The sequence below is a fragment of the Leucopleurus acutus genome, assembly GCF_964270905.1.
Source record: "Leucopleurus acutus genome assembly, chromosome: 12".
In the NCBI taxonomy this organism is placed as follows: Eukaryota; Metazoa; Chordata; class Mammalia; order Artiodactyla; family Delphinidae; genus Leucopleurus; species Leucopleurus acutus.
Window position 1 is genome coordinate 49,234,969 of NC_139154.1, and position 21,553 is coordinate 49,256,521.

At 41.1% G+C, this 21,553-nt stretch overlaps 2 protein-coding genes across 3 annotated transcripts in view; one reads left to right on the forward strand and one right to left on the reverse strand.

Moving 5' to 3' along the window:
• Positions 1–21,553, forward strand: part of BABAM2 (BRISC and BRCA1 A complex member 2) — a 438,797-nt gene that overhangs the window by 392,748 nt on the left and 24,496 nt on the right. For both annotated transcript variants that reach the window (XM_082852207.1, XM_082852208.1), the window contains exon 11: positions 5,709–5,862. In XM_082852207.1, coding sequence (XP_082708333.1) covers positions 5,709–5,862 — 154 coding nt within the window. The remainder of the gene's footprint in view (positions 1–5,708; positions 5,863–21,553) is intronic.
• Positions 11,689–12,248, reverse strand: LOC309970034 (serine/arginine-rich splicing factor 5-like; the record flags this gene model as incomplete). The annotated part of the gene is given in 2 exon segments (XM_082852209.1): positions 11,689–12,191; positions 12,194–12,248. Coding segments are annotated over 2 exon segments (414 nt in total). The 3' UTR covers positions 11,689–11,832.

A 21,553-nucleotide genomic window follows, 5' to 3' on the forward strand; every position in this document is an offset into this window, starting at 1 on the left:
TTTGTTCAGTTCTTTCAACAATGCTATAAGAATTATTATCCTCATTTTGCAGATGAGAAAATCAAGATTCAAAGAGATGAAATATTTTGCCTATGGTCTCACCGCTAATAAATGAATGAGGCTAGGAATTGAACCCATTTTTATCTGACTCCAAAGGCTGTAGGTACCTTTTTCCATCATACCGTGCTGTCACCTCCCATATTAGGGTTTTTAGCGTTTACAGCAAAATTCAAGAAACTTCAGGCTTTAGTTTGGTAATACTAGTAAAACCCCAAAGGTAATCTGTTTACATGATCAAATCACTAAAAGATAGTGAAAAATTGAAACCGGTTTAATAAAATGTGGTTAATATTTAGTCTCCTTGGTCACTTAAATGGAAGGCAGTGATAGTAAAAGGAGACACCATCTGATTTTTAATGCCTTGAGTAGGGACACTTCTGAATTGGAAAACTTGACTTTTATATTTCTTGTAGGCAATGTATGGTATTTAACTTCCTAGTGGCTAGAATCTGGGTGTCTCAGAGGTTTAGCGTGTGGTTAGTAAGATCAGGGGTGGTCAGTAAATAAACGGCAGCTTCCCTAATTGGTTGTGTGCCCACTGTGGGGGCAGCCTGGGAATGAGACGTGTACAAACTACCTTTAGGAAGAATTGACCTCGGTGGGAATCATCTTTGGAAGGGAAGTTTACAGCCATTCAACGTGAGGTTAAAACTATCTCCTAATGAGGCTTCGAGGAACCGGAGGGGCCTGAGAGGACTGGAAGTGGCAATGGGACCATCACCACCACAGAGTGACTCCGTGAGCATCTTCCCTGCTAACCCAAGAACACAAGAATATAGAGTTTGGAAGGTTTGGAGAAATGAAATAATGGCTGACTTGTGAATAATGACGAAAATATTTGATGATGTGACTCCCAGGGAAGCAATTATGGTTAACCCCTCGTTTGTTTGGCATTTTCAAGGATTGAACTGTCCCACATAACTGAATTTTCCAGACAACTAAAACTTTCCTATTTATGCGCCTTGAATGTTTTTAACCGTGCTTGGTGGAAATGTTTCTGAAATAGATTATACAATTATCCTGCCTCCTTGAACAGAAGCTGCAAGAAACAACATTTCCTTTAGTTGCCTTTGACTGCAGGTCTGAGAAGACCTGATTAAATAGGTTTAAATAGTTAGGGCTTGTAATCGTCTCACATGACAAGAAATCCAGAGCTGGGCAGTACCAGAGAATGATGAATTCTCAGCTCAGTGATGTCAGGCTGACTTTCCAAAAGCTCATGGTCATGAGATGGGTGCACAGCTCCAAGTCCCAAGATCTCACGTGAGAAGATCTAGGCAAGAATGAAATGGGGGCTTCTCCGTACATGTGTCTTTAGTTAGAGAGGAAAATATTTCTCAGAAGACCCCTGGCCAACTTCCCCTCAGGTCCCATTGGCAGGACTGAGTCACATTTCTATACCTTGGTTTTATGGGAAGTCTGAGGGAGTGAATACCCAGCACTCTCCGACTATGGGGTGGGAGGAGGGCTCTGCCCGTAAAAAAGAAGGATGGAGAATGGCCGTTGGGTAAGCAACCAAGAGCGTTGGCCATATTACCAAGGTTGGGAGTGAACGTCACTATGTATGGTTACAGCTTGAGGGACGGTGGAGCTTTTTGCTCCTACACTGAATCACCCCAGACTCGGCTGCTTTTTGATTTCCTAAGTCTGCTTTTAGTTAGTATCCTCTCTCCTTGCTTTATGCCAGACTGCTAATTATCACTACTTGCTGTTAATGTCCCTTGCCCTAATCTTGCCATCATTAGATTTTTTTTTTTTCTGGAAAAACCATATGATCAAACTTGTTAGAACTATGCCTGAAATGCTGAGTGAGTATCTGGCAGCTGTCCTGTGGATCCGATACACAGTGTGGCCTTTCTTTTGGCTGTTCAGTGTCACTTTTCCATTGTTGAGGTTTTGGGGGAAGTGAGCAGTTTTTAGAGAGTCTTATGAACTTAGATAAATCTAATGAAGTCTTCTTCTGGTGCAAGGATGAGCACATAGGGGCAGTTAACGCTTATTTACTAGAGAAGGTAAAACTGTCGAAACTTCAGCATGGTTTAGAGAGAGGCAGCAGAGTTTATCAGTGCGTTCAGCTCCCTCTCAAAGCTGCACGGAGGGTGGTTGCTTGGACAGCACCACCAGCTCTGGGACTGTGACCAGTGGAACCTGTTACTGCAGCCACTGTCCAGTATGAGGCAAGCTGGTGCAGAACTTAATTGTTCCTGCCTTCTGCCAGGGTGTCAGAGCCCTGTGAGTGACTCCTGTGAAATGCCCAGGTTGAGCAGAATTAGCAGTGTTTGGATGTGACTTGTTTCGACAAGTTCTTGAAGAAAGTAATGCTTCAGAAGTGGTTATTGAAATTATACTGAACAAGTGGGGACCATGCCTTCTGTGACTCGAGAGCCGAACAAAATTCAGTCTCTGTATACAGAAAGAAGGAAATAGGAAGCAGTTGTGAACATTATACTGACAGCGAGTAACTGAACCAAATGGAATGGTTCTACTCTGGGAATCAAACCCGAGCTAGTAGACAGGTTGGGTTCTAAGGAAGCAAAGGTTAAAATGTTCAGATTTGACATGGCTGAGATGATGAGCCCAAACTGCTTAGAACCTTGCGAGTTCCATAAAGCAAGTTAGCTGTTTGAAGGCTCACCAGTCATTATTTTACTATGCATCAGAAAATCATGACTTAGCCTATAGGCAAAATCTGAAGTGTCAGAAACATTCGGGGATAAGGAAAACAAGTTTTAGTTTTTTTAAAATTTTGACTAATTTGTACCATTCAAATCATTCTTCTAAGAAAAATGCAAAGTATTTCTCATAAATCGTTTATTTATTCACTCCTTCTTATGCATAGAACATTTTTAAAGAAGCCATCCTTTTAGTGACTGCTGACTGGTCCAGGCAGGATATACCCTAGTTAAGCTGAGCAAGGTATTTATATTTTTCTAATTTTATTTTCTCATATGTGACTTAATATGTGGATTACCGATTTTACCTTTGAGGGACTCTGACCAGTCCTGCCCCCCCTACAGCCACTGTGCCCCCTGTAGCCACTGTGTTTGAATTTTAATATTGACTTCAAAAAAGCTTCCAGCAACTCATTTTCTAGAAAACAAAATAACAGGAACAAAAAATATAATGCATTTCAAAGCTCCAAAAAGCTGGTGGCTTGAGAATCATGAAGCCTATGGTATTATCTGTATTACTGGGATACTGAAGGGTGACTGTTCTTACTTTGAATTTGTATATTATTGCCATTGAATTTTATTATTTGAAATTATTGCTGTTTTGAAGGGAAGCTTGCATGTTAAACACTTTTCACCAGTGCTATTGCTATTGCTTTGGGGGTTCATCTGAATCTCATTTTAATGTGTGGAAACTTATAAACATAGTTGAAATCAAAGGAAAGAATATGTGAATAGGCATTTTTCTAAAATTAATGAGAGGAAATGAAATGAGTGATCAGAAAAGAGATAAACAGTTTTAGAAAATGATATTTATTCAAAGTGACTGAAGACAGAACTTCCCTGGTGCTCCAATGGCTAAGACTCCACGCTTCCATTCCAAGGGGTGCGGGTTCGATCCCTGGTCGGGGAAGTAAGATCCCACATGCCACATGGTGCGGCCAAGAAAATGTAAAAAAAAAAAGAAAAAACAAAAAACACCCAAAAAGACCGAAGACATTACAGATGAAGCTCTGTAAGACGAAGGGATTCCAAAGGGTTTTCTGAATGCAATGACTTATCATTTGAATTGCTCTGTTTTTCATGTTTTGTATTATTCCTATATGTTACCACATCTTTGCTTTGGCACAAATAGCCATGTATTGAAACTGCACTGAGGCACTTGGAAAATGTGATTAAAGAGTGGACGTTCAAAATCTTGCCACTTTTCTTTGGTCGTGGTGTGATTCATTTGTCAGAAACCCCCTGCAGCACTGAGTCAGAGTCAGATATACTTAGACGTCTAAGAGGCCTTACCAACTGGACTGTTTTTTAAGTTTGCTGCAAGCCTAACTTCCTTCAAGAAATCATTTTGGGTACTTAGTGGGCCTAATCCAAGTCAAATGTCGCCCTAACTGACATGGTGATACATGTATAACTATCTAGTATGTATTTTTCTGTCATGTATTTGCCTCGTGGAGCCGAAAAGTTGAAGCCGATACCTCCTCCACAGGGGTGAAGGGTGACCTTAGCTTACTAAATTGTAATTTTGACGTAGTGAGTGTGTTGTGAGCAGGTGATACCAGTAAACCCAAGAGCAGGTGGCAATGTGACCAGTAGAAGGAGCTTAGGATTTAAATCATAGGACTAGACTTGAGTCCTGTGTCTGCGTAGCTACGGCCTGAGCAAATTAATAAACCTCTCGGAGTCTGTTCATCTGTTAAATGCAGCTGGTAAAAATAATGTCTGCTTCAAGGAGTTATAAGTATCAAATCAGATAAAGTATATAAAGGTACTCTGCAAAGCTATAAAAGTCTATACACATTTTTCTTATTATTTTTTGTAAATTAATTAACGTGCCTGTTCTGTGTCCTTCAAGTAGGTAACATTTACAGAAATACATATTAATATGCCTTGAGGAATGTGCCATTGAAACAGTCTGCATTTTTAATGATGGTTTGCCTCAACTGAAAGCAGGAAGTCATTTTTTAAAATTATTTATTTGGCTGCACCAGGTCTTAGTTGCAGCACATGGGATCTTCATTGCTACGTGTAAGATCTTTAGTTGCAGCATGCAGGATCCCTGGTGGTCCAGTGGTTAAGACTCCATGCTCCCAATGCAGGGTGCCCGGGTTCGCTCCCTGGTTGGGGAACTAGATCCCGCATGCATGCCACAACTGAAGATCCCTCATGCCGCAACTAAAGGAAGTCATTTTATTTTTAAAAATTGAGTTAAAGGATCCCAAAATGAACAAATAAAGCACATAATACTTGTTAACAGCAGATATTAGAATCAGTCTATACTGCAACAGTAGACATATGTAGTCCCTGTTGCATTCCATTAAGGAGCTCCTACTGGTTTAGGAGATATATATGGTAACACATACGGAAAAATGTAAAACTGCTGAGTATCAAAATTCACTGCTTGATTGGAAGTAAGTGATGACGTTTTTCTTTTTCCTGGTGGCCCAGTTGCCATATCCTATAAAAAAGAAAGATTATCACTTGCCCTCTTGATCCCCTTTCCAAATCCATTCTTTAAAGATGGCCTCCATCCCACCTCCTCCATCGAATTCTAGATGAGGAAGACAGTGCCTAACCTTTGAGGAGTTTCTGATATAATGGAGACTTAAAGCACATATACAACTAACTCCTCTATGGAATAGTGGACAAGGTAAGTGCCACAGCAGGTCAGGTGGCTGGGGGTGGCCAGCTTCTGTAACCATTTCCTAGTCTTCCTTCAGCACCTGCACATCAGGCCTCATATTGGTTGAATTTTTATTTATGGGTGATTTGCCTCTCCTCCTAGATTGTAAACTCCATGAAGACAGGGAAGGCACCTTGTGTTTCTTGGTCTCTCTCTCTCCATACCTTTTACCTAAGCCTCAACCAGTACTTGTGGTTCAAATAATCTTGTACCCAACATTCAGGTTTAGCCCAAAAAGTGTATTAAAAGGCATTTAAGCCCTAACTTTCTTTTCCTTTCTTCTGTCTTTGTAGTTGACCTGCCCCTGTTTTTTCCTCGAGACCAGCCGACTCTCACATTCCAGTCCGTCTATCACTTTACCAACAGTGGACAGCTTTATTCCCAGGCCCAGAAAAATTATCCATACAGCCCCAGATGGGATGGAAATGAAATGGCCAAAAGAGCAAAGTAAGTGAATCAATTGTTATTTCTTGCAAATAGAAACATTTTGTTTATCTAGTCCAGGAGTTAGGCAAGCTGCTGCCTGGAGGCTAAATCCTGCCCTGTGCCTGTTTTTGTAAATAAAGTTTTATTGAAACAGCCACACCCATTTTTAAACTTATTTTCTGTGGCTGCTTTCATGCAACCATAGCAGAATGAGTAGTTGAAACAGACCGCATGTGGCCTGGAAAGCAAAAAATACTTGCTATTTGGCCCTTTATGAAAAAGTTAGCCAACTCCTCATCTAGCCTCCTCAGGTAGATTGCCTTTTTTTCTTTTTAAATGGGTTATATGATTTTTCTGAAATCTACCTTTCTATTTATTTTATTTCTTTTTTTAAGATTTATTTATTTTTGGCTGCGTTGGGTCTTAGTTGCGGCGCACAGGCTCTTCGTTGTGGTGTGCGGGCTTCTCTAGAGTTGTGGCACGAGGGTTTTCTCTTCCCTAGTTGTGGCACGCAGGCTCCAGGGCATGTGGCCTCTGTAGCTGTGGCAAGCAGGTTCCAGAGCACTTGGGCTCTGTAGTTTGCGGCACGCAGGCTCTCTAGTTGAGAAGCGCGAGTTCAGTAGTTGTGGCACACGGGTTTAGCTGCCCCGTGGCATGTGGGATGTTAGCTCCCTGACCAGGGATCCAACCCGCATCCCCTGCATTGTAAGGCGGATTCTTCACCAATAGACCAGCGGGGAAGTCCCTCTACCTTTCTATTTAGATTAGAGAATAAGTACTAGGTAGAAATTGGAGTTAAGGAATAACTGGTGTCGATGAAGAAAATATTGGCAGCTACTTTCATTTTTTTTAATGGAAAACTTCAGCTGACAGTAAACAAATAGAATTTTTGCCTAGTAGTCAACACATGGATCCAGTACCTAGTTTTTCCTATGGAACTATAATGTCTTTGAAGGAACAGAGTGAATTATATATCCCATTGCATCTCTGCAGCCATTACCCAAAGTAGGGCCTATGTCTTCTTTGATTGAATAAATGGCTACACAGATAGCTTAGGACTGTTAAAATCCTTATGGAAGTAAGTTGGGAATTTGATAAAGGTTGAAGTTAGCTGGAGCTTGGAATTTAGAGATACAACTATTGCACATGAATCTCTCTGTAGAAAGCTTTCACCAGTCATATGGAATATGTAAGTGTAAATGCAGAGAGTTTTTTATAGGTAAGACTTTAGTATCTGGAACACCAGTCTTCACGAGCATGGCCTTCCTAGATTGAAGCAACAGTGGATTAACACCATAGTTTCCAAAAGTAAATCATAAGAGTGGCAGGTGGTTATTACTGTATCACTCCGTACAGCCGTGTGCTCGCACCTGTGATCCCAGCTGAAGGATGATCAGATCCAAAGAATCACAGAAATGAAGAATATCAATTTAGCATCCTCTCTATTGCTCATCCAGTATTTACTGAGCACCTACCATGATCCAGGCAATGTGCCCCTTGCTGGGGATACAATGATAAATAAATTAGAAATTGTCCATGTCTTCATAGAATTTATAGCCCAACAGGAGAGATCAAAGCCTTTATCATATCAAACGTGTGACGGTTTTAAAGTACCTACTAGTAAAACCTGAGCTTTCAGACCTAGAATGCTCTTGATTGGTAAGACTTCTTGCCCTTTCCTTCCCCTCCCTGGGTCCTATTTCCATCCCCAGGTACCCACTGGCATCTATATTTTCTGTAGTACAAGGCCTTCACTCATAGCAGGGTTGGGGCTCTTTTAAATAATGACAGAGTAGCTTTCTCTAGAAATCCAGACCTCCCCAGATTCACATGTGGAATCCAGAGCTGTTGTTACCTGAACCTTTAGTGTGCCCGTCCTCCCTGTATTCCTTTTTGTCTGTGATGCCCAAGTCTGAAATTCTATTTAAGGAAAATAACAAACATACGCACATGTGACTAATAACAATGAGTAAGACTGACTTATCTTGAAATAAACTTGAAAAGGGGGATTATGATGTAAGTTTTACATTTGAGGGATTGCAGTTGTTTAATTCTCCGGGCTTTCCCTGTGTATACATAGGATCTGCCCTTAGAAGATGGGCTGTTATTTGTGGTATGTGCTGTGGAGTCTGAACCAGATGTGTTTTTGTGGTTTCCATGGCAAAGCTATCTCGGTGTGTGTGTGTGTGTCCGTGCATCCATATACGCACACGCGCGCTTCTTAAGTAGACATTTTAGAATGTATGAACTGAGTCTTTAAGGAGTTGCAGACCACAAGCCTATGATTTCAGTATAGGAATATCGTAAGTGAAGCCTGTTTATCTTAACAGATTGGTTCAGAGTCGCAAGAGACATTTGCTTTACTTTATCAGCCTAAAGAAAACATCCGAAGTAATGTTAAAAAAGTCTGCTTTCTACTGTAATGAAGATGGATCCATTTTAAATGTAATAAAAGAGAAAGCCAGCAGCTCATGCTAGGAAGAAGAAATAGTTTAAAAGCTCCTTCTTAAATTGACCTGAGTAACTTCCCTGAGCTGTGTCAGAAGGCCAGGTAATGGATAAGCACAACCAGAGAACTGTCCTGCAGTACAGACCAGAGTTTGGTGGAGAAGGTGGAGAGACAGGACAGAAAGAGAGAAAGGTCAGCTGCAGCATTCCTTACACCCCCTGCTGAAAATATTGTATGTACACAGTGCGTAAAAGGCTATAACTCACTTGGAGAGCTCTGCCCAGGACATAAACACTCTCACGGTTTATGAACAGCGCTAGAGCCCTTTGAGTGGAGTCAGCTGTTTATTCCCTCCTGCAGAGCAAAATTCTAAGCATGTGAATTCAGAGAGGACACTTTCTGGCCAGGGCTCTTCCTATGACATGTACTTCTTGCTCGTGGCTGTTCAGCAAATTCTGTCCTCACAAGTAAATTACCCTCTGCTAGGTGAGCACAGGCTTCAGGGTCATGTGTTCCCCAGTTCCTATCACAAGTTCTAATCTATAAGCTCTGTGGCCTTGGGCAGGGCTATAACCTTCCTGAACTTCATCATGTAAAACAAGACTGTACTCCTCCCTACTGATGGGCTTGATATGAAGGGTCAGTCAGTGGGTGGACATGTGAAAGACCGTTGGGTTTAGCTTCTGCTTTGTCCCACGGTGCCTGTGCCTACTGCTCTCCTCCTGCTGTCCTTCTGCTCCTGCAGGTCTACCCTTCCGTCCACATTCTTCCTTATGGTTTTCCCATCCATGCTAACTTGCAGGCAGCTCGTTCCCCTCTTTCCAGTTTTGGTTGACTGTTGGTCATATACTGCTTTGAAATCTCTTTTGTATTATTCTTTGATTTTTTCACATCTTTGTATATATCTCATTTCCTTAATGGACCTGTGAGTCCTTTGAAGCCAAGGGTTTTGCATATATCTTTTAAAGATATTTATTGTCATGTAATTGACATACACTTATAATTTACGTACAATGAAGTGGACAGATTTAAGTGTATCTTTTTTAAAAACAATTATTTATTTATGGCTGCACTGGGTCTTAGTTGCAGCATGCGGGATCTTCATTGCGGCATGCGGGATCTTTGTTTTTTAGTTGCAGCAGGTGGGCTCACAGTTGCAGTATGCGGACTCTTAGTTGCAGCATGCATGTGGGATTTAGTTCCCCAACAAGGAATCGAACTCGGGCTCCTGCATTAGGAATGCAGAGTCTTACCCACTGGACCACCAGGGAAGTCCCTAAGTGTATCTTTTGATGGAGTTTTGACAAAGTTACCTTCTACCCCTCTCCAATTAGTCTCCTCACCCCCAAGACAACGCTGTCTGATTTCTATCACCATGTCTTAGTTTTTCCTCTTCTAGATACTTCTAATAAATGGAATAATACAGATTGTACTCTTTTGTGTCTTTTATATTCAACATAATTATTTTAGAATTATCTGTTATGGCATTCCTTTTTTTTACTGCTGAGCAATATTTCATTATATGAATATACTATAATGTACTAATCCATTCGTCTGCATATTATATTTAGGTTGTTTCCAAGTTGGGGATTTTTATGAATAGAGCTGGTATGAACTTTTATATAAGCTTTGTAATAGACATATGTTTTCAATTCTGTGGGTAGATACCTGGGAGTATGTGTATGATTAACTTTATAAGAAACTGACAACCTTTTTCGAAGTCCTACCAGTTTATACTCCCACCGGCAATATGCTGGGTTCCAGTTGTTCCGTATCCTCTCCAACACTTGGTATTATCAGTCTTTTTAATTTTAGCTGTTCTATAGGGGATGAAGTGATATAGCATTGTGTTTTTAATTTTGATTTCCTGATGATTAATGATGAGCATATTTTCATGTGCTTATTGGTATGTTTTCTTTTGTGAAGGGTCTGTTCAAATTTTGCCTATTTTTAATCAGGTTGTTGGTCTATTTATTATTGAGTTTTAAAAGTTCTTTAATTTGTCAGAAATATGTGTTAGAGATATTTTCTCCTAATCTATGGCTTGCCTTTTCATATTCTTTGGTTTTTCAGTTTTATAATCTTTTATTATCAATAACAAACAGCTGCTTTAACGTCTTTGCCAGGCAGCTGTTAAAGGGTGGGTGGACGGACACCCCTTGACCCTAACAAGGAAAACTCAAATTAAGCCTTTACGTACAAGCAAATTTAGAGCTCTTTTAAGTGTCCAAAGCTATTAATTAGTTTAAGTGAGGCATTAAACTAATTCTGTATCAACATATTTGAATAACCAGGAACTAAACGTTCAAATTTTTCTAGTACAAAAAAATTAAATTTGCTTTAGTTATAAAAGAGCTCTGTCAATATACACAAACTGTATACTTCAGACATTCACAAAAATGTGAGCAGAAGGCTTATCAAAAACATTGAATACAATTAGTTTTCAACAACCCCTGGTGGTCCACATCTACAAAGATACCCAGCCCAACCCAACCCAACCCCCCTCCAACTCCCACCCCCACAGTAAAGCACATACTTACCAGAATTTTTAGCAAGTATGGTTTGGGAAAAAAAATTTTTTTTTAAAAAGGCCCCCAAGGCAAGTTATTTACAGTTTAATTGCCACTGTCAACTGATCTGGACCTTGACCGGGACCGGGACCTGGACCTGGACCGCTGGCGATCCACAGATGCTGGAGACTTAGATCTACTTGAAGAACCACGTCTCTGGCTCTTCTCAGGCACAGGAGACCTACTAACAGAACGGGACTTGCTCCGGCTCCGGCTCCTGGACCGGCTCTAAGACTTGCGACTCCGGGAACGAGATCGGCTACGAGACCTCAAGGAACTCCTGGTCCGGGAATGAGACCTGCTTCGTGACCTACTGTGCCTTTTGCTGCCTTCAATTAATTTGATTTTTCTCCCATTTATTTTTTTTCCAAGAAAGCATTCTTTAAGTCACCATAAGAGGCAAACTCAACTACCCCTTCATTTAATTTAGGTCGATGTGCGTCCGCAAAGGTTACTTCCCCAGCTTGTCTCATGAAATCTTTGAGATCCCTTGTTATTATTTCCCTAGGCTAGTCAAGCAGCAAACCATTAATCGGTCGGAGAAACCTTCATGACATATGCCCAACTGGCTCTTCACCCCCCACTTGAAGGACACTACCCAATCGATGGAAGCCTTTAATCGCACAGCCCTCCCTATTAGCAGACTACTGGCGGATGCAGACGTGTTCTACTCTTGTGTAGTTACCAAGGACCACTTTACTGCGATCAGGATTCCAACAACCACCTAATTTCGTATCTTTGAACTCTTTTTGACCAGGACCTCTTATTTGGAAGCGTTACAGGAAGACAGCTCTCAACTTAGGGATCAGATCACGTTATCAACGCTCTGGGATCACTGCAACCTGGCACTTCAAGGAAGTGCACCGATTACGTCTAGACCGGCAAACACAGATCTAGAGGTGGCCAATTGATCACTGTAGGAGCTGACTGGCAAAGTCAACCAGGCCCAACCAAGAGTGACCAAGACAACGATTAGGATAACCCACAGGCTCTCCTCGTCATAAGGCCAACGACACGGATAGGCTGCCAGCTGACTCTTGAAGATAAATTCTCAACTATAAGCCAATTTTCTGTTCTTACTGGTGGAGCGTTTCGTCTATCATTTCGAGGTCTGCGACTACTAAAACGGTCTGAGTAGCGTCCTCTACCTCTTCCGCCTCGAGATTGAGCCCTAGCATGTTCAACTGTAACCCTTTCACTGCAGAGTTCTTTTCCATCAAGTTCATATACGGCATCATCTGCATTCCTGGCATCCTCAAATTCCACAAAACCAAAGCCTCTTTTCAGATCAATATCTCGTATTCGTCCATACCCCTTGAAGAATCTTTCACATCTTTCTCCCGGGCCGCTGGATTTAGCCTCCCGATGAATACTCGACAGCCACTCATGTCAGGCTAGTACTTCTTCGAATAAACTGCGCTCATTGGACGCCATCCTCCGCACAGAGAGCAGCCCTGACCACTCGCGATCTGAGCGGCCATGAAGAAGCCTCAATCCGAGAAGCCTTTCCCTCAAAGTGAGCCACTCACCTACCGGACAGGATCTTTGGCAGCTGAGACCCAGAGAGGTCCGTAGTCTGCGACGGAGCTGGCAGCCTCCCCGCAGACCAGGACTCAACTCGTCTACGTCTCTCCACAACTCTTCATATTCTTAACAGTATCTTTTGATGAGCAGAAATTTTTTATTTTTAATTAAATCTGTTTTATCAGTGTTTTAGTTTTTTAAATTTATTTATTTAATTTATTTATTTTTGGCTGCGTTGGGTCTTTGTTGCTGCGCACGGGCTTTCTGTAGTTGTGGTGAGCGGGGGCTACTCTTCATTGTGGTGCGTGGGCTTCTCATTGCGGTGGCTTCTCTTGTTTCAGAGCACAGGCTCTAGGCGCCCAGGCTTCAGGAGTTGTGGCTCGCTGGCTCTGGAGAGCAGGCTCAGTAGTTGTGGTGCACGGGCTTAGTTGCTCTGCTGCATGTGGAATCTTCCCGGACCAGGGCTTGAACCCGTGACGCCTGCATTGGCAGGCGGATTCTTAACCACTGTGCCACCAGGGAAACCCTATCAGTGTTTTATTTTTATGTTAATATTTTTGTATCCTCATAATTATTTACCTTCCACAGGGTCATGAAGAGATTCTCCTATGTCTTTCTCTAGGAGCTTTGGTTTTGGTTTGACATTTAGGTCTATGACCCATCTCAAATTAATTTGGGGATGTGGTATGAGGTAGAGGCTAAAGTTAATTTTTTTGTTTATATATCTCCAGGTTAATTTAAGCAACATTTGTTGAAAAAAACGTTTCTTTCCCCATTGAATTACCTTCATGCCTTTGTCAAAATAAATAGACCAGGGCTTCCCTGGTGGCGCAGTGGTTGAGAGTCTGCCTGCCGATGCAGGGGACATGGGTTCGTACCCCGGTCTGGGAAGATCCCACATGCCGCGGAGCGGCTGGGCCCATGAGCCATGGCCGCTGAGCCTGCGCGTCCGGAGCCTGTGCTCCGCAATGGGAGAGGCCACAACAGTGAGAGGCCCGCGTACCGCAAAAATAAATAAATAAATAAATAGGCCATGTATGAGTGGGTCTGTTTCTGGATATTCTATTTCATCTATCTATTTTTCTGTTTATATACCAATACCAATGGTTCTTAGAATCAGGAAATGTAAATTCTCCAACTTTATTATTTTTAAAGATTGTTTTGGCTGTCCTAGGTCCTTTTCTTTTCTGTATATGTTTTAGAATCAGTTTGCCACTTCCAACCCCAACCTGCAAAAGAAAAGCCTGCTGAGATTTTGATTGGGATGGCATTGAATCTGTAGGTCAACAAGGGAAGAATCGACATTTTAACAATACCGAATTCTTCCTATCAGTAAACATGGTTTTATTTAGATCTTCTGTAATTTACCTCAGAAATGTCTTAAGATTTCAGTGTAGAAGTCTTGGATATTTTTTAATGTTTTTGCTTTTATTGTGAATGATAGCTTTTCAGATTTTATTTTCCAGTTGTTGCTAGTATATAGAAATAGAAATGATTTTTCTATATTGACCTTGTGTACTGTGACATTGCCAAATTTACAATCCTACTAAGTTCTAGTAGCTTTTTTATAGATTTCTTAGAATTTTTTACATAAATAGTCGTATCATCTGTTAACAGCTTTACTTCTTTCTTTCTAGTGTTTAAATCTTTACATTTTTTAGTTTCTTTCTTTTTTTTTTTTTTTTTTTAACCTACTTGCACTGACTGGGACCTCTAGTCCAGTGTTGTACACAAGTGCTGTGAGCAGACATCTGGCCTTATATTTCCACATTAAAATTGATGTTAGCAGTAGGTTTTACATAGATGTCTTTAGCAGATTGAAGAAATTCCCTTATATTCCTACTTTGCTAAGAGTTTTTATCATGAGTGAGTGTTGAATTCTGTAGAATGCTTTTTCTGCCTCTATTGACATGATCCTGTGGCTTTTCTTCTTCTATTAGAGTGGTGAATTACGTTAATTAGGTTTTGACTGTTAGACCAACCTTGCATTCCAGGGATAAATAAACCCTTCTGAGTCATGATATTTTATCCTTTTTTATATTATTAGATTTGATTTGCTAAAATTATGTTAAAAGTTTTACATCTGTGTTCATGGATGATACTAGTCTGAAATTTCCTTTCTTGTGTTGTCCTTGTTAGACTTTGACAATAGCACTACACTGGCTTCATAAAAGGAATTGGCAAGTTTTCCTTCCTTATCTGTTTTCTGAAAGAGTTTATGTAGGTTTGGCATTATTCTTTTCTAAATGTTTGGTAGAGTTTACTTGTGGGGAAAAAAATTCAATGTCTATACTAAATATAGGGATATTCAGATTTTTAAAAATTTCTTCCTGTGTTAGTTGTAGCAAGCTGTGGGGTTTTTTTAAGAAATTTATCCATCATATTTAAGTTGTTGAATGGATTGGCATAGAATTGTTTATGGTATTGTCTTATTTTCCTTTTAATATCTATGGGGGCTATAGTGATATAACTTCTTTTATTCCTTACAGTGAAAATTTGTATCTTTTTCCTCTCCCTTTTTTTTAAAAACAGTCTACCTAGGGGTTTATCAATTTTTCTAATCTTCTCAAAGAAACAAGCTTTTACTTTGTTGATTTTATCCATGGTTTGTTTTCCATTTTATTAATCTATGCTTTTATCTTTATTATTTCCTTCAATTTATTTTCAGTTTAATTTCCTCTTCTTTTTCAATTTTTTCAAAATAGAAACTTAGATCATTGATTTTAATCCTTTCTTTCTTTTCTTTTTTTTTTTTTTTTTTGGTGGTACGCGGGCCTCTCACTGTTGTGGCCTCTCCCGTTGCGGAGCGCAGGCTCAGCGGCCATGGCTCATGGGCCCAGCCGCTCTGCGGCATGTGGGATCTTCCCGGACCGGGGCACAAACCCATGTCCCCTGCATCAGCAGGTGGACTCTCAACCACTGCGCCACCAGGGAAACCCCTTTTCTTCTTTTTTAATATAAGCCTTTAAAGGTATAAATTTCTCTCTAAAGTTTGCTTTAGTTGTATCCCACAAAATTTGATATTTTTTTTGTTTTTATACAGCAGGTTCTTATTAGCCATCCATTTTATACCCATCAGTGTATACATGTCAATCCCAATCTCCCAATTCATCCCACCACCACCCCCACCCCCCCACCGCTTTCCCCTCTTGGTGTCCATACGTTTGTTCTCTACATCTGTGTCTCTATTTCTGCCCTGCAAACCAGTTCATCTGTACCATTTTTCTAGGTTCCACATATATGCGTTAATATACGATATTTGTTTTTCTCTTTCTGACTTAACTTCACTCTGTATGACAGTCTCTAGATCCATCCACATCTCAGCAAATGACCCAATTTCGTTTCTTTTTATGGCTGAGTAATATTCCATCGTATATATGTACCACATCTTCTTTATCCATTTGTCCATCAATGGGCATTTAGGTTTCTTGCATGACCTGGCTATTGTAAATAATGCTGCAGTGAACATTGGGGTGCATGTATCTTTTTCAATTATGGTTTTCTCTGGGTATATGCCCAGTAGTGGGATTTCTGGGTCATATGGTAGTTCTATTTTTAGATTTTTAAGGAACCTCCATACTGTTCTCCATAGTGGCTGTATCAATTTACATTCCCACCAACAGTGCAAGAGGGTTCCCTTTTCTCCACACTCTCTCCAGCATTTGTTGTTTGTAGATTTTCTGATGATGCCCATTCTAACTGGTGTGAGGTGATACCTCATTGTAGTTTTGATTTGCATTTCTCTAATAATTAGTGATGTTGAGCAGCTTTTCATGTGCTTCTTGGCGATCTGTATGTCTTTTCCATTATCATTTTGTTAGAAAAAATTTTTAATTTCCTTTGTGATTTCTTTTTGAACCATGAGTTATTTTTAATTGTGCTGCTTGAATTTCAAGTGTTTGGGGATTTTTCTAGATGTTTTATTGCTACTGATGTTTAATTTCTGTTTTGGTCAGAGATTATAATCTGTGTGATTTTAATCCTTTGAAATTTGTTGAGACTTGTTTTATGGCCCAACATATAGTCCATCTTGATATAGTTCATGTGAACTTGAAAAGAATGTGTGTCCTGCAGTTCTGAGATATAGTGTTCTATATACATATTAAGTCAAATTACTTGTTAGTGTTGTTCAAATCTTCTATATCCTTGCTATTATTTTTTGTGTTTATTATTATAACAGTTACTGAAAGGAGGTGGTAAAATTTCCACCTATGATTCTGTATTTGTCTATTTCTCCTTTTAGTTCTGTCATTTTTTGCTTTTTGCATTTTGAAGTTTTGTTGTTTAAGTACATACATATTTGGAATTGTTATGTCTTCTTGATAAATTGGCCATTCTATCATTATGAAATGATTCTCGCTATTTCTGATAATACTACTTCACTTGAATTCTGCTTTGTCTGATATTAATATAGTTACACCAGCTTTCTTTTTCTTTTTTTTAATTTTTATTTTTTAACATCTTTATTGGAGTATAATTGCTTTACAGTGGTGTGTTAGTTTCTACTTTACAACAAAGTGAATCAGCTATACATATACATATATCCCCATAGCTCCTCCCTCTTGTGTCTCCCGCCCACCCTCCCTATCCCACCCCTCTAGGTGATCACAAAGCACCCAGCTGATCTCCCTGTGCTATGCGGCTGCTTCCCACTAGCTATCTATTTTGGTAGTATATATAAGCCCATGCCACTCTGTCACTTCGTCCCATCTTACCCTTCCCCCTCCCCGTGTCCTCAAGTCCATTCTCTATATCTGCGTCTTCATTCCTGCTTTCTTGTGCCTATTTTTTGCTTGGTATATCTTTTTTCATCCTTTTGCTTTCATCCTATGTGTGCCTTTATATGTCAAGGAAACTTTTTGTAACTTGGTTTTTTAAATCTAGTCTGATAATCTCTGCCTTTTAATTGGAGTATTTCATTCATTTATATTTCATATAATTAATGAGCTGGTTGGGTATAAGTCTATCTTCTTACTATTTGTTGTTTAATTTCCCCTGTTCTTTATCCCTTTGTTCTTCCCTTCCAAATCTTCCATTTGATTTATCTGAGTATTTTTTAGTATACCATTCTCTCTTCTATTCATCTTTTAGTTATAGCTCTGTGTATCATATTTTAGTTATTAGCACACTAAAATATATTCTTAATTTATCTCAGTCTACCATGAATTAATATTACAACAGTTCAAGTATAATGTAGAAACCTAAAACAATGTAATTCTCTTCTGCTATTATATTCAGATGTTTCACTTCTTCATATATTATGAATCCCACAATGCATTGTTATTACTTTGGCTTTTAATAGTCAGTTGACTTCTAAAGAATTTTAGAAAAGAAAGAAAAATTATGCTCCATTTTATTCTGGCCTTCTGCACATCCACACCCAGGCAGGTAGATAAAGTTCCCCATTCTCTTTACCACTTGTCTGAGCCTCCCTCCTCAGAGGCCTGGCATTTGAGTAACATAAATACAGAGCGGAAATGCATGTGGCAGTTAAGAGCACTGACCCTAAAGTCAAGAGAGAGTTGGGTTTAAACCTGTCTCTGCTATCGCTAGCTGTGTGACTTTAGGCAAATTCATAGTCTGAATCTGTCTCCTTATCTATAAAATAGTGAAGCCAGTTTAGAATATCAAATGGGGTGTGTGATTTTCTATTGTTGATTCCGCAAATTTTATATCTTAAAACAGCACAAATTACTATCTCACACTCTCTGTGGATCCAACACAACTTTCCTGGCTTCTCTGTGTAGGGTCCCAAAAGACTAAAATCAAAGTGTTGGCTGGGGCCGTTACCACATCGGAGGCCCAGGGCCTCTTCCAAGCTCATTCAGGTTGTTGGCAGAGTTCAGATCCTTGTGGTTGTAAGACTGAGGTCCCTGCTTCCTTGCTGGCTGTCAGGTGGAGGCCATTCCCTGCCACGTGGGCCCCTCCATCATCAAGCTTGCAGTAGTACATCAAACACTCATGTTTCCAATTTCTGACTTCTGTGTTACTGACATCTAGTCTCTGATTTAAAGGGTTCATTTGATTAGGTCAGGCCTACCAGTTAATCTCCCTTCCTTAAAGTCATCCATTGGTTCCATGTAACATAACCCACTTACAGGAATGAAATTCATCATTTTTCACAGTCCTGGGGATTATACAGGGAGTGTACACCAGGGGCTGAGTAATCTTAGGAGCTATCTTAGAATTCTGCCTACTACATAGGGTAATGTAGGTGAATTGTCCAGCTTAGGATCTGTCATGTCATAAGCATTCAGTAAATGTTAGAATTCAGCGTCATCATACCTGGAGGAAAAACAGAGATTTTTAATTAAAAGATGGCGGAGTCAGCATTGCTAGCTTCGCATGCAACCAAGTAAACAGTCCCTCAAACCTCAGTGACTTGGCCAGAGATTCTTAAGTTCTAGGCTGCTCCGTCCATGGCTGCTGTCCCCTATGGTTGTGTCTTCTTGGTGCCAGTACAGCCAGTTTGAAAGGTGGAAAACCTCCATCCTTCAACTGTATAATCTACATAAAACCAACTATCACTTAAAAAAAAAACTGAACCCTCTCGTTACCTACCTTGGTATCTTATACATAGCTTTAGCTCTGTCTAAATGAATGAATCAGATAATTTTTTATAATCCTTTCTAGTTTGATAAATCTATGAATAGGTGGATTGAGTTTTCCCTGAGTTTCATTGTATAAAGCATTAGGTTGATCCCAGGGGCCTGAGTATGTTCTCAGAGCAGCATTGAACCCTAAAACCACCTACTGCAGTGGCTTGTCACACATTAAATCCATTATATAAATGGAATATTTCGAAAAATACCTTCTCGGTCAACACATGCAAGCAATTCATCATGAGCCTTCTAAAACATTTTGTTGTTTCCCCTCTTGACTCCATGTCAGAAAGAGATGTTATTTTCTTATTTAGAAACTTATCGAGATACTCCCAAAGCAATCCCTCATTTCCCATACGTGGCTCTTCACCGTGCATACTTCTGTTATTTGTCATTCTGTTGTCTTTGCAGAATAACTTTCTCTTTCAGGAATTTTTTTAAATTGTACATTCTGAGCTATTTCAATTAGTTTTCATCATTAATACCTTAGTATTCCCAAAGACACTGTTTCCTTCAAACTTCTCATTAGCTGCTAAATGCTTCAATCCAGTCTTATGCATTAGCCCTCTAAGTAAAACAGGTAAAAACAGATCTTCTCTTCTCAAGAGAAGGGAGTTAGATGTCCCCACCTGATGTGCCCCTCATCCCTTCTCTTACTCTGGCCTCCGGGACCCCTCTGGGATGCCATGGAGCACTGCATGGAAATCCCAGTCCTAAGAGGGTACTTCACAGTACGGTTGCAGGAGCCCTGAGGCCTGAGAATTCTTTAGAGACCAGGGTAGGGCTCGTGGGGGGAAGGGTGATCTCGAAGCATAAGTGGTTATAATGTGAGCCTACTCACATCTCCTGGTAAGATTTAATTGTGGCATCAGGCCTCTCTCTGCAGTCCCTGTGCTTGGTAAGCTGGCCAGAGGGAACGCTGACTGAACCAGCTTCGGGGCCCAGGTATCCAGTCATCGCTCTGTGTTAGGGAAAACCCTGATGGGGACTTTGCAGCCCTCTCCCTCTCCCAGGACCACTAACCCCCCACCCCCACGCCCATCCCTCCCCTTTATAACTGTATTTTTGGAACTCCCATCTGGCACCCAGGGGTAGGGGTTGACCAGGAAGACTTGTGGCCACTGACTGCTCACCCTCACAGCCTTTCTGCGAGGGGAGCAGCTGCAGAACTGAGCCATTCTGGGCAGGAAGCGTCCTGGGAATGGAAGGGAGAGCCCCGAGCTAGGCAGAGCAACCAGGCTGGGGCTCCCAGAAAGCTCGGCCACACGGGCCCCATCGGAGCTCAGACCTCAGTGCAGAGCCTGCAAGCCCAGCTGCTGCTATGATTCATAGGTTTTCTTTTTTTTTTTTTTTTTTTGCCTTGAGTTTCCTAGGAATAGTTCCCTCTAAAAACTCCCAACCTCATCTCAGCTGAACTCCCCTCAAGAGAGAAGAGGGAATTTTCCAGGCCCAGGCTGGCCTCGCTTGGGGGACGAGAGCACCCATAGAAGACAGGAGAGGAACCAGTGATGGTGCCTCCCGAGGAACTGGGGAAGGCTAAGGGCGCCAAACCTTCCTCTCCCCCACGCGCCCCGGGTTCCTGTGTTCACAAGCTGACCCATCCCTCCTAGGGTTTAAAGAGAAGGAAGTTGTGAGGAGAAAAATAAAGGAAATAAATACCATGAAATTCTTGGATCTTTGAACTCTCACAGAGAATCATTTTGAAAAGTATCTTCAAGGGATTTGGTTTGTTTTTTCCTTCAGAAGAGAGAGCAACAGAGACGGGGAGGACTCCAGATCTGCCTGGCATCCAGGCATCCTCTCCAAATTGCGTAGGGCAGAGAGAACATGTTATTTATTAGAACCTGACATCTGTTGCTGTGAAATGATAAGCTCCATTAAAAAGCCCGGCCATCAATTACTGCTAATACAGCCCTCATCCTGGAGTGGGCTGCTCACCACACTTCCAGCCTGTGCAGACCAGGCTGTACCAGGCACAGAGCATTCGCAGCCCCGCGCAGCCTGCCCGCTCCTTCCACAGGACCTCTCGGGCCGTCCCTCCCAGGCCCTCCAGCTGGGCTCCTGGCTTCCTTTGATTCCACTCTTTGGCCACTCTGAGGGCTGTTTTCAGGACTGAACCCCCTGTCCATGCTGCTTTCTCAGTGGGAAACAGGGTGAGCCTTTACTCTCTGGTCTCAGTCATGCAAGCCGGAAGGAGCTGCACACAGCAGAGTAACTGGGAGATGAACGCATCTTAGTTGGGGGAATTCACTTAGTTGTGCTGTTGTGAGAGCTGCTGATCAGCTCAGGCTTGGGTATCCCTCCCAGGATGGGAAAACGTTCATGATAACCAAGTGCACCTACTTCCTTGTTTGTGAGTTACAACCCTACATTTTCTTGGAAAAATAGACAGATGTCCTATAAAGTCAGAAAGGAAGGAATAGGGGAGTTGGTTTTGGATTTTTATAGTATATGAAAGTAGAAACACACGCTTATTCATGGAATCGGAGTTGCCTTTGAACGGTTGGAAGGGAAAACGTAGAGTAAGTAAAGAAAATGCAGAGAATAACAGCTTGGGAGTTAGGAGA